This window comes from Cavia porcellus, unplaced genomic scaffold (genome assembly GCF_034190915.1).
Source record: "Cavia porcellus strain 051 isolate PalLab524CR breed Dunkin Hartley unplaced genomic scaffold, mCavPor4.1 scaffold_7, whole genome shotgun sequence".
NCBI classification, from domain to species: Eukaryota; Metazoa; Chordata; class Mammalia; order Rodentia; family Caviidae; genus Cavia; species Cavia porcellus.
In genome coordinates, this window is record NW_026947490.1 from 49,456,432 (window position 1) to 49,468,927 (window position 12,496).

General features: G+C 35.5%; 1 protein-coding gene across 2 annotated transcripts in view; it reads left to right on the forward strand.

Annotated features, from left to right (window-relative positions):
- Positions 1-12,496, forward strand: part of Atf6 (activating transcription factor 6) — a 188,476-nt gene that overhangs the window by 45,068 nt on the left and 130,912 nt on the right. For both annotated transcript variants that reach the window (XM_013149252.3, XM_063253564.1), the window contains 2 exons: positions 1,154-1,339; positions 2,846-2,937. In XM_013149252.3, the coding sequence (XP_013004706.2) occupies positions 1,154-1,339; positions 2,846-2,937 (278 nt within the window). The remainder of the gene's footprint in view (positions 1-1,153; positions 1,340-2,845; positions 2,938-12,496) is intronic.

Here is a 12,496-nt window from a genome sequence, read left to right on the forward strand (position 1 = left end):
TAGAGAGGAGTGTTAAGTAAGATAATAAAACTTGAAAAATTGTAGTTAGGGCGGAAGTATGGTAATTAGGGTGTGGTCACATGAAGGAAGACTTTGAAAGTTAAAAGTAGGTAGCTGACTGTATGACCACCTTGTCTTTGCAGTGGAATGTTAAGGTAAAAAATTGGGAATGGTAGATAAGGTGAAATGGAACACAATTCGAACAGTTAGGAGTATACTACAGTAGTCCATGGGTGAGTTAATGATTATCTGTATTAGGAGGGTGACAGTGAAAATAGAGAAAAAGAAATGATTGAGACATTTTCATTGAAGGAGACTTGATCATTAGTATATACTCACATATATTTAGTGAGGGAATAAGGGATTGAAAAAGGGAAGAAATATAGGGACTAAAAGAAAAATAATAATGATCACTTATTCCTTTATATCCTGAGAGATATTTAGTATTCATAGAATATGTATAGATTAAGAAAAATTAAGTGGAGGAAGATGTATTCAACTTAGACATACTAAATTTGAAGTAATAAGTACTTTACAAGTAGCAATAATGAAAGTAATTGGATATATAGTTCTGAAGCATAATGTATGGCCAGGGATGCTGATTTAATCTTTTGTATCTGGGGGTTTTGCAACTGCTTAGAATATATGTGAAAAACTTGCATCTGTAATGTACATTTGTAGGCATTTTTCCTTGATATTCTCTAGACAATTCAGTATAACAAATATTTACATAGTATTTACATTATATTAGCTAGTATAAGTAATCTAGAGATGAGTTAGTGTAAATGGGAAGATATGAATAAGTTATATGCAAATCCTATGAAGTCTGCAGATTTTAGTATCTGCGGAGATCCCTAGAGCTGTTTCCTCTAAATACTAAGGCAAGGCTTTCTGTACAAATGTTCTTTAAAGCACATTCTGAGAAGTTTTCTTGGGGAAAACTAGAAGATCAATGAGTAAGTTTAGAAAACCCCACAAGAAATAATTTAACAGGTTGATTTTGATGAATTTACTTAGCAATGTATTTTAAAACCTATTTTGATACAGCCCATATCCTATTTGTTTAAAAATGTTTGTGGAAGTCAGTATATTCTGATCTCTTTTGATCTGATTCTGACGCCAGAATATTCTGGTTTATTCCATCTTTTTGTAGATTGCTGTGCTAAGAAGACAGCAGCGTATGATAAAAAATCGAGAGTCTGCTTGTCAGTCACGCAAAAAGAAGAAAGAATATATGCTAGGGCTGGAGGCGAGGTTAAAGGCTGCTCTTTCAGAGAATGAGCAGCTGAAGAAAGAGAACGGATCACTGAAGCGTCAGCTAGATGAAGTTGTGTCGGAGGTGAGTGGTAGTGACAGAGCCAGCTGAGGTGGTTCGAGATTTTCTTTCTGATAAAGTGATAAATTTGTACGTCTTAAATTACATCAAACAACAGTGCTAGGAAAATGAGGGTATAATAAGTCCAAAAACATTTGTAGTAGCAATAAAAAATTTGGAAGAACCTTTTAAATTGTATCTTCCAGTCTCCATAGAAAAGACATTTTTTCTCCAGTTTCTCCTAACTCTGTTGTAGCACCCTCTCTTCTTGCTGAATCACAGTAAGGCACTTGAATGATATTCAGTTCTTTCCTTTTGTGAAAGAGGATAATGAAAAAGAAAAATGTATTTTTTTTCTCTGTCCATCTGTTCACTGTACATTTTTTGCATTCTATTGCCAATACTAATCCTCAGAGGATTAATCTCGATTCTGTTCATGAACTTTTCTGCTTTCAGTACCTCTAGTGCAGTGTAGAACTGAACCAAATAATATGCCAGTTAAGCAGGGTATCTTGGACTGTTTGGTCTTGCTCTTTTTTTTGGTCTTTTTGAGACAGGGTCTCTCTATGCAGTTCGGGCAGGCCTTGAGCTCACTTTTTTTTCCTAGGCTGGTCTCAAACTCACAACGATCCTCCTGCCTCAGCCTCCTGAGTGCTGGAATTATAGATGTGAGTCACCATGCCCGGCTTGGTCTTGCTCTTAAGAGCATAGGGGAGTACTCCAGTGGGGTGCTGAAAACAATGACTTCAAAGACAGTGAAATAATTCAGATACACACACACTTAAATATTGTAGTTTCTCTTATATGAGAGATCTAAAGTACAAAAAAAGAACAAAGTAAAAGAGAATAGGAAGTAAATATAGTCAAGTGACTATAAAAGATAAACATTTTTAATTAAAACAGGACATGGAGGTAGTTCCAACAGTGCAACAAAAAACATTCATGAAAGAACTTTCAGAATTGCTTCAGAAAGTTGCAAAAAAGATGGGATAAATGTGTTGAAAGTGAGCAGGGGGGTTAATGGCAACATGTCTTTTAGTATAATACATATTTTTAAACACTTGCTATATTTTTAACAATACCTTGTATCTCAAAATTCTTTAGAGATCCATAAAAATATAGAACTGTTAAATTGTTTGCAGTATGTATTTTTTATTGTTGTTGTTTTGAGACAGGTTTGTGCTGTGCAGTTTAGGCTGTTCTTGAACTCACTTTGTGCTCAAGGCTGGCTTAAACTCCAAGGCAGTCCTGCCTCAGCCTCCTGAGTACAGGGATTAGAAGCATGAGCCACCATGCCCAGCTGCAGTATATTTTTTTCTCTATTATTTTTTTGTTTGTTTTTGCTAGAAAGGAAAACTTGGAAGGCTCCACTCTAGTCTTTTGAAAAGTAATACTACTTCACTTTTGAGCTTTGTTTTTTTAAAAAAGATATTTATGTAACTGTTAAAGAAGAGAATTCTTATCTTAGATGTTGGTTTTTGTGAGATTGATGTGTAGTTTAATTGTATTTCATATGGTCATTTCCTTTAGAACCAGAGGCTTAAAGTTCCCAGTCCGAAGCGAAGAGCGATCTGTGTGATGATAGTCTTGGCATTTGTAATCCTGAACTATGGACCCATGAAGTAAGTATATAGCTACTTGTTTTGGATAGTGATACTAAACATTTTAATACTCATTATTTGTTTCTTTTCATTATTTGTTATTCTTTAACTCTGATCATAAGCTAGAGGAAAACTGATTCGTTTTGAACAGCATCAGCATCCTGAATGTGTAAAGAATAATAGAACAGGCCACGACTTCAGAGATTTCTTATTCCAGCTGGAAAGAGTGACTATTCTGTCTTTTTACGTGAAGATAACCATGCTATAATGTAATTATTGTGATAATAGCAATATGGACAAGGTACTGGAGGAATATAAATAAGTATGAATTCCTTAGTGTAACAGTTCATGGCATACTGATAGGCCCAAAATTTATTTTTTTGCTGAATCAGTGATAAAAGAATCCCCACTGAGAGGAGTCTTTACCTTGAAGTATATTACGTGTGTGTGTGTGTGTGTGTGTGTGTGTGTGTGTGTGTGTGTTTTGGGAATTGAACCCAGGGCTTTTTATTTTTTATTTTGAGGTAAGGTCTCATTGCCCAGGGTAGGATCAAATTTAGCCTGCTAGAGTGTTGAGATTGCAGGTGTGTCCCACCTCTCCTCCCCAGCTTGTGGTATCAGTTTGCTAGGTGGAAAAGCATGTCAAGCAGAGAGAACAGCATGTTTAATGGTTCGATTATAAAATGGTATGACATTTTCGAAAAAAATAAACATACTGAAATGTGTATGAAGCTAAATATATGACCATAAGTATATGACCAGAATGAAGGGCCTAGGCTGCTTTCTTATTCAGTGTGCCATACCTTTGCTTTTGGGCAGGGGGTAAAATAATATAATTTTTAATTATTTTACATTTAAGTATCAGTTTTTAAAGCTGACCATTAGAGCCAGGTGTAGCGGCACACACCTGTAATCCCAACACTTGGGAGGCTGAGGCAGGAGGATTCTTGCAAGTTTGAGACTAACCTGGACTAAAAGTGAGCTCGAGGCCAGCCTGAAGTGCATAGTGAGACCCTGTCTCAAAAATACAAAATAAATAAATAAAACAAAACTGACCATTAATAATTCTGTCCTGAAGATTATCTTTCCAGGGGCCACTTTTTCTTTTTAATGTATCTTTACCTATTTGTTTATTTTTAATTACCAGAGTAACAGTTTAAAATAGAGTAATAATTACTGAGATTGGAAAGAGAGAGGGAACAGATCAGTACATAAGTTTGCATGTATGAAAATGTCACCAAAAAAATTTCAAGAAGTGTAGAACTACATAGAGTAAAACATAAAGGACTTAAAACTCTTGTTAGCCGCCTCTCTCTTTCTCCTTTTTTTTTTTTTTTTTGTTGTTGTTTTGAGACAAGGTCTCACTGTGCAGACTGGCCTTGAACCACACCATTCCTCCTTCAGCCTCCTGATTGCTGGGATGATAGGCATGTGCCCCACACCCAGCTTTTTCTATTCTTTATAAGTAATTTTTCCATACTTCCAAACATATTACTTTACTGATTCAGTTGGAATATATTTATTATTTACTAAGTATTAGATACAATGTAAGAACAATAATATTATGGTTAGCAAAACTAACCTTATTCCTGCTCTAGTAGAATTTATAATGTAGTACAAGTGAACATATATTAATAAAAATAATTATTCAAATAAATGCAGAATTACAACCATTTGGGTTCCAGAAAGGACAGGTACATGACATGAGACCATATAATAGGCTCACTTGACTTAGGGAAATAAAGCATGGTTTCTCCAAGAAAGGGGTGATTAAGTTAATCCTCAAAAGATTAAGAATTATTTAGATAAGATAAAGAACATTTCATATAAAGCAAACAGTATAAATACACGCATGCTCACATTTATTTGTGTTTTTATGGTTATATTAATACAGTTTTAAAAATTTGCTTTAACCTAAGAGATTACATACATATTATTGGTCGTTGTTAGTTCCCATGCCAGCCCTGGAGGCCCTCCTGGGCTCCCTTCTCTAACTGATCTCTCTTGTTCTGCCATTATACTCCCCTATCCTTTTTCCTCCTTTTGTTTTCTACATTAGCACCTTTCATCATTTATGTAACTTATTCACATTGTTCTCTTTCTTTACCTGTGAGGATTTTATCCCCTTGTTATCTGGTGCCATAGAACAATGTCTTGCACATAGTTGTCACTCAGGAAGTATTTGTGATATGAGGAAATGAGTATTCCTCCCTGTTGATGGTTGTTATTATTATTTTTTTATATCCTTAACTAGTTCCATTTCCTTTTTAAATTCCCTTATAATCTTTCTTTAAAAAATCATTTCTTTTTGTTGGAATTGCTATAAACCCACTTGTACATTAAATATGTCTAGTATTTATACACAACTCACCTATTTGCCATAGTCTGGGTATGTTTACTAATTCCCACTTTTGTATTTTTATATACTCCATTTCTAAACCAAAAGAACTTTCTTTTGTCTTTCAGTTGGTTCTGGGTCATCAGTCGTGCAATTTGTCATAGACATTTTCTCCCACTTGCTGAAACCTTGTTTGTGCTATTAATTTTTATTCATATTTAGTCCTGCTATAAGGTCTTGAATCATACTGTCTAATTCTCAGATTTTCACCTTGGAGACAATACAGTATTTATTATAGGATACATAGATGTTTATATCTGTTCATTCGCCATTGTTGAAAAACTGTGTGCTTTTTTTCTTGGTACTGGTAAGTGAGCCCAGGACTTTGAACATGCTCAGTGGACACTACCACTGAGCTCCACCCTTAGCCCTTGTGCATGCTTTTAGTCTCTCATTTCTTGTCTGGGTATGTGTGAGGTACATATTTATTTATTCAGTTAGACACAGAGTAAATATTTGTGGAGCACTTACTGTTTGCAGGTACTAAGCAAGGATTAATGATGCAAACATGAATAAAATAACAGTCTACTGAAAGAAGCAAGTATGTAAACAACTGTAGTATGAGACAGAATTATGAAGATGACAGAAAGATACAGGCATTAGAAAAAGAAAGGAAGTATTTTCTTTATATAACACTTTTTGCACCAAATGTATTGGTTTTTCTATACCTTAGTTTTCTTCAATTTTCTGAACATCAATTGGGTGTTCTACAATTTAATTAATTCTGACACTATCTGGAGTTGGCACAGACTCCTATAAGTTAAGGGCTCAGTGCCCCAGACTGCCCCTGACATGAATCACCAATAAATATTCCAGTTTGTCACCTATAACTTTGACCTATAACTTGTTTGTAAATTGGGGCTTCCCCAGCACCCCTTCACTTTAAGTTTCAATAATTGTCCAGAATGGACCATAAGATTTAGAGAAACACTTTACTTACTATTATTGGCTTATGGTAAAGGATACACAGGGTAAGCCACATGGAACAGATACTTAGGATAAGGTACAGTGGAAGGCAAGATGCCTCCATTCCAGGTGCAGAACTCAGCTGGCAGCTTTTGTATTTGCCAGCCCAGAAAACCTCATTATTTAGAGTTTCTATGGAGACTTCATTGTGTCATTGTGAGTGATTAAACTGTTGAACTTTGGTGATGGAACTCAGTTTCTTCCCTGGAGTTTAGGAGATGAGCCAGAAAATTTGACTCAATGATGACAAGGTTGGCTCTTCTGGTAGTCAGTCTCCATCTTCCCAGAGATATCTTACTAGCATAAGCTCAAGGATGGTTGGAAGGGGCTTGTGAATAACCAAAGATGCTCCTTTTACCTGTCACTTAGGTGCTCCTCAGGCTCTGTGCCAGGAACCCAGGACAAAATATATGTTTCTTATTATATTACAGTATCACAAGCTTATTCTTTTTTTTTGAAATGGAGTCTTGCTATACTGCTCAGGCTGGTTTCAAACTCCTGGGCTCAAGTGATCTTCCCAATAAAGTCTCCCAAGTAACTGGGACAAGGATACTAGCAGTAGCCAATTTCACTGATAGTGGCGTCTTGGCAGGCTTTATGCCATAGTGAGACAGACAGGGGTCCTTATCTGGATGAGAGATAAGGGGGTTTTCTTGGGCCTTAATCCACATCTCTGATCCATCTAAAGTAAAGATAGGTCTCCCTAGCCTCCCTTGCCAACAGCCATGTATAGAATGTGCCTTTCCATCACTCCTTTACTTCTATTTCAAGGACCAAGTCTATCGCGACAGTCTGGGATGGGGATTGAGGTACACCATCTTGTGTCCCAGGAGAATAGCTGTTGATCCATCGTATCTTATACTGGAAGAGACCCTTTAAAACAGGAAGAAGAGATTTCTTCAAAAACAAACAAACCCATACTCAAGACCCAGTGGAAATTACCAAACCCTGGCAATTTCAGGAAAGCTGACCCCTTTTGTTAAAGGACTAATATCCTTTTCTCTAGCAGAGCTGTTTCCCCTTCAGCTTTTCTTAAGTTGAAGTCCATTCCCTCTGTTTTCTTCTTTCTCAGTTAAAGATTTTGCCTACAAGTTCAAATGCTTGAGTTTCAGTTTTAATAGTTACTATCACTTAGATGGAAGTTCCCATGCCTCTGGCATCTGTAGCATTCAGTGAACAAACAAAGAGAATAGGATTATGCTGCAGGGAGTAAGAAAGAGATTGTGGAAACTTTTTCTTGTAGAAATCCTCATGTGTAAACCAAAATTTGGTTTAAAAAAGACTGGAAAAAGTTTTAAATGAATTAATGATCTTCAAAGCAGCTGTGAGGATGGATCTCATTTCCATGGTTGATCTAGCATAAAAGGAAAAGCCCTTGATCCACATTTTATCAAGAAATGTGTTAAAAATATAATTAGATGGACTGTATAAAGTAGAGAATTAAGAATAGGAGAAAGTGTACATATTTGAAAATTCTGAGGATCAACTAGCTGAGATCTGTGTTTTTGGGTGAAGCTCTAGGAACAGAAAGCCAAGAAGTAGTGGAAATATTAAGAACTATTCAAACTTAAAAACATATTAAATGCCTTTAACTGAAGAAAAATAACTAAGAGCTGAAAGGAATGAAGAAACATAGAAGTATGTTAACAAGTTGGAATATCTCCAAGAAGGAAATAAAGAATTTGGCTGCAAAAATAAAAACCAAGAACTATCTTCTAGACACGATTTGGCATGAATAGTAAAATATCAAAGCTTAGAGAACAAAAATGACTTGAAAGACTGAAACTTATCCCAGAACCAAATGTCAAGACAAAGATGTTCCATCACGTGTATTATTCAGAGGCATTTCTTGACTGGCCCCATCATTTTCAGTCTTTCACTGCAAGATGCAGTCTTCATGGGTCTGCTTGTCTGCCAGAGGAGCAGGAAGTGCCCTTTGGAAGCTTATTCAACCTGGAAGATATTTATTGAACAACTTGCACATCTATGGTTTTATGTATCTAGAAATCTTACGCGAGCATTAATATGCTTTAATTGGTACAGATTGTGAGTTCTAGCTAAACTTTTCTTAGATACCACAAAATTAAGTTTGGCCAGACAAATAGACATTTTAAGAAGAGATTTCCAAAGCACTTAAAATTTAGGAACCCACACCTTTAGAGCAGATCATATCATCATAATAATGTTAATGATGTTGTTTCAGTCTCAATGTAAAATTAACCTCTGTACCTTATCAGTATGGGCTCAACTAGAAAAGAAATATGCACAAACTGTTTATCAGCGGTAGTCATATATCAGTGCATATATGCTACAGACAGCTATTATCACTGAAAGGTCTGTAAAGTTGCCATCACTGTAATATATCTAAAATATATATCATATATATATTTCTTGAGAACATTTGGTGTTGAAATATAAATGTGCATTGCATCTAACGTAACTTTTGTCAAATATAATATGTAGCAAAACTGACTATAGTAGTTCAAAGAGTTTTGGGTTACTGAATAGTCATCACATAGAATAAACTAAGCAGATTTAAAAGGGTTAACTTTTCAGATCTTATCCATGTTTTATGGATGGTAAGGAAGGCATTTAACTGTTGTTGGTGAGTGCTAGCCCACTCTGGATGGTCTATAAAAATAGTCATTCTAAGCAGTAGCGATGGCTAAATAGGACAAATATGCATTGATAGGAAACATCTTTCTCCCTTACTACTTTTGGGGTTAATTCTTTGATTATCAATTATATTTTATAGTTGAATAAACTGAAGTTAAACTTGTCTCTTTTTATCCTCATAAACCATGCTACAAATTGTATTTTTCTCTATAGTAGCACTAGAGGTTCAGGAACTCTTAAAGTCTTCTGCTTTTGGCAATGTGGTAGATTAATAAAGGATGGAGAACTCACTATAGTTTAACATATCATGAAATGCTGGATTAAAAATAAATCAAAACTTATTTTGTGGCCCAACTGGAGAGTGAACTGAGAAGTAAAAACTTCTCAGAGGCCAGTAATATTAAGATAAAAGGAGTTCATAAGGGTAAGCCAGTAGAAGTGGTACTTTTTCTGGATTTATTTCATGATCATTGGGTCCTAAAGTCTGTGGATAGGAAACAAAGGTCTGTATCCAAAAAGGTTGGGAAATCACAACTGAGGCCCGCTCTCCCACTCCCCAGATACCGCTGGAGTTTCCAAAGAATGACATTCTTGGTTGGTAAAATAATTTCTTTAAAAATGGCTTGCTTACTACACAAGCAACTGTTGATTAAATACCTATTTTCATTTTGGCTTTGAGTAGAGTGAAAATAAAGACGAATTTTCTCTTAATAATTGTTAACCACAAGGCTCTAATTTATGCCAATTTGACTCTGAATTTATACTACTAGTGTAGTGATGGCAAATATTGTAAAAAGTGCTACAAACAGCCTGCTTAGGCACATGTGCTGTAGATTTGCCACCATGTACTAGTGTGAGCCACACCCCCTCCAAATCAGTCACTCAATCAGTCAGTCTAGCTTATATGGCTCTTGTGTTGGTGGTACTTTCAGGTACCTGGCAGAAGCAAATAAAAATATTTCTGAGATTTAAACACCGTATTAAAAATATTGTCAGGCAACCCACTTGGGACCCCTTCTTTCTCTCTCTCTCAGACAGAGGCTTTCTTTCTCTCAATAAATGTATTCTGCTTTAAAAAGTATTGTCACAGATAGTGAACATAAGTGTATCTATCCTGATTCCCTTCCAAAATCATGAGACACAACAGGAAATGTGCCACTATGAGCAAGAGTTGAGGAAGTACTCAGACTGAGAAACTGTAGGTATTTGAATTATTACATACAAAATGTAAAACAAAGATATTAAAGAAAAGAGGAAATTAAAATATGGCAAAGGGACAAAACACTATCAGAACTGATGAAGTCGTTTTGAAAAACACCTGGGAAATAAACTAATTAACAACAACAAAAAACAATGGTTGAGTTAAAATAACAAAATTTGAAGAGAGAAACTATATGAAGAAATTATACAGAATGTAGCATAGTGGGATAGAGATAGAAACCCCTAAAACTGTTAAGAGACACCATAACTAAGCAATCAAGATAATATCACCAGTAAGAAGACATCTGACATCTTTTGCTTCCTGATATGATGTTATGAGAAATACACTGTTACTTTTGTGAAATTCTGTTAAAAAATGCACAAATTGAATTTTCTGAAGAAACATCATATCAGCCCTGAAGTGAGATAATTCTACAAAATAAATAGCCAGTAGTCTTCAAAAATGTCAAAGTCATGAAAGTCAGGGAAAGGCTAATGAATATTCTGAGACGGGAGAGATTAAGGAGATGTGCATGTTGTTATGATTTATCTAGCACTCCCTCTCCTCCAAGCCTCATGTATTCATAAGACAGCATTTTTGAAAGGTAACTGGATTATGGGGGATTACAGCTGACTTGCTGTTGGACGTAGGGCCTAGTGGGGAGGCAGGTTACTGGGGGGTCTCGTACTTTAAGTTGTAAGTGTGATGAGAAAGTGATTATATCACATGGGAAAGAAATGCAATATACATAGTAGACTTGAAAAAATGACATTAATACATTTGATGAAATGTGAACTACAAAGTAGTTATGAGAAGATGATCTGTGCCTCAAAGCTGATGTCCTGTTTTGTGTATTTTGTCATTCTTATTTAAAATGCTAACATTTGGGGAAACTGGAGAAAGACACATCAAAACCACTGCTATTTGTGCAACTCTTTTGTAAGTCTGAAATTATTTCATAAAGAAAATTTAATTTTTATGAAATTAGGTATGTTTCAAAAGAATGAGATAGTTAGATGAAAGGATAGAATAGTCAAAGCTCAGTGTAGATTAAAATGAATTCCAAAAGGAAATAACACAATGGGAAAAAGGCAGTATTTGAAGAATAATAATAAACTGGAACTTTCTAGAATTGATGAAAGATAAGAATCTCAGATTTGATAGGCTGGGAATAAAGAAGTACAAGAAAAAAACTCATAAAAATTAATTAGGTAATTAAAAGGGTAATCTACATCTAGGCATTTGCTGTTAAGATTGCAGAATACCAGAGGCAAAGAGATTTTAGTAGCAGCTGAAGCTGGTGTGTGTTGTCTGTAGTCCCTGCTATTTGGGAAGATCACTCCAGCTCACAGGCTTCAGGCTGGCCTGGGGCATCTCAAACACCACAATCACCATAGCTAAAAGACAAGACACATTACTTACAAAATCATTTTTATTAAACTGGTTGCTGGCTTCTCAACAGTAGTAAGGTAAGCTAAAAATTAGTGGAATGATAGCCTCAGAGTTTTAAGAAAAAGAATCAACATAGGAGTCCCTATCAAATAAAACCATTTTTAAAATGTTACAGTAGTCTAAAGATATCCGGTAATTGGTGACACCATTAGCAGCCCTCACTGAAAAGATTTCTGAAGGATGTATGCATGTTAGGAAGAAGGAAAATGACCTCAAGAGGTTTAAGATGTAGAAATGAATAGTTTACAAACAACAAAAATATTAAAATATAGGTGAAACTTTTAAAGAATCAACCATTTAAAGTATCAACCATGACTAGTTTATAAGCTTAAAACAAATCAAGGTGAAAGCTGTTTTTTTCATAATAGTAGTATCTGAGAGATTGGGAGTAGTGAGATTGATGTTAAAATACTGAAACTTTCTATTCTTTTTTATGGGGTGGTAAATACAGATACTGACTATGTTTAGACTTGTTAAGTAGGGCATAATTTTGGGTCACAAAAACTCATCCCATATTTTTCTACTGTAAATATGTACTTTAGCCAGCTGTGCATCTCTGTATGTGTGTCTGGGGGAATACAGGAAACAGTCTTCATTTGTATTCACTTAGTATGACAAATAACAAATGGCAAGATGTATGCACCTGTGCAAAAGTGTCAAGCCAGGATTTTACCCACATAATGCTCTACCAGTTTCATATGTTTAACCTGAGTATGGGGGTTGGTTGAAACGTTGTGCAGGGGTGGTTATGGTGTGGGTACACATGCAACACTCTTTTGTTATGCAAACGTACAGTTTACCATAATGGAATGTTAGTGTAACTCACAGTAGCTGGGTGAGAGGACAGCAGGAACCCATCTGTGGCAGCAGTTGGCAAATGAACAAATGGCAAAGTGTGTACAGGAGCTATAAAGCAGCAACAGGTGTGCATTTAGGCTTTCTTTAAA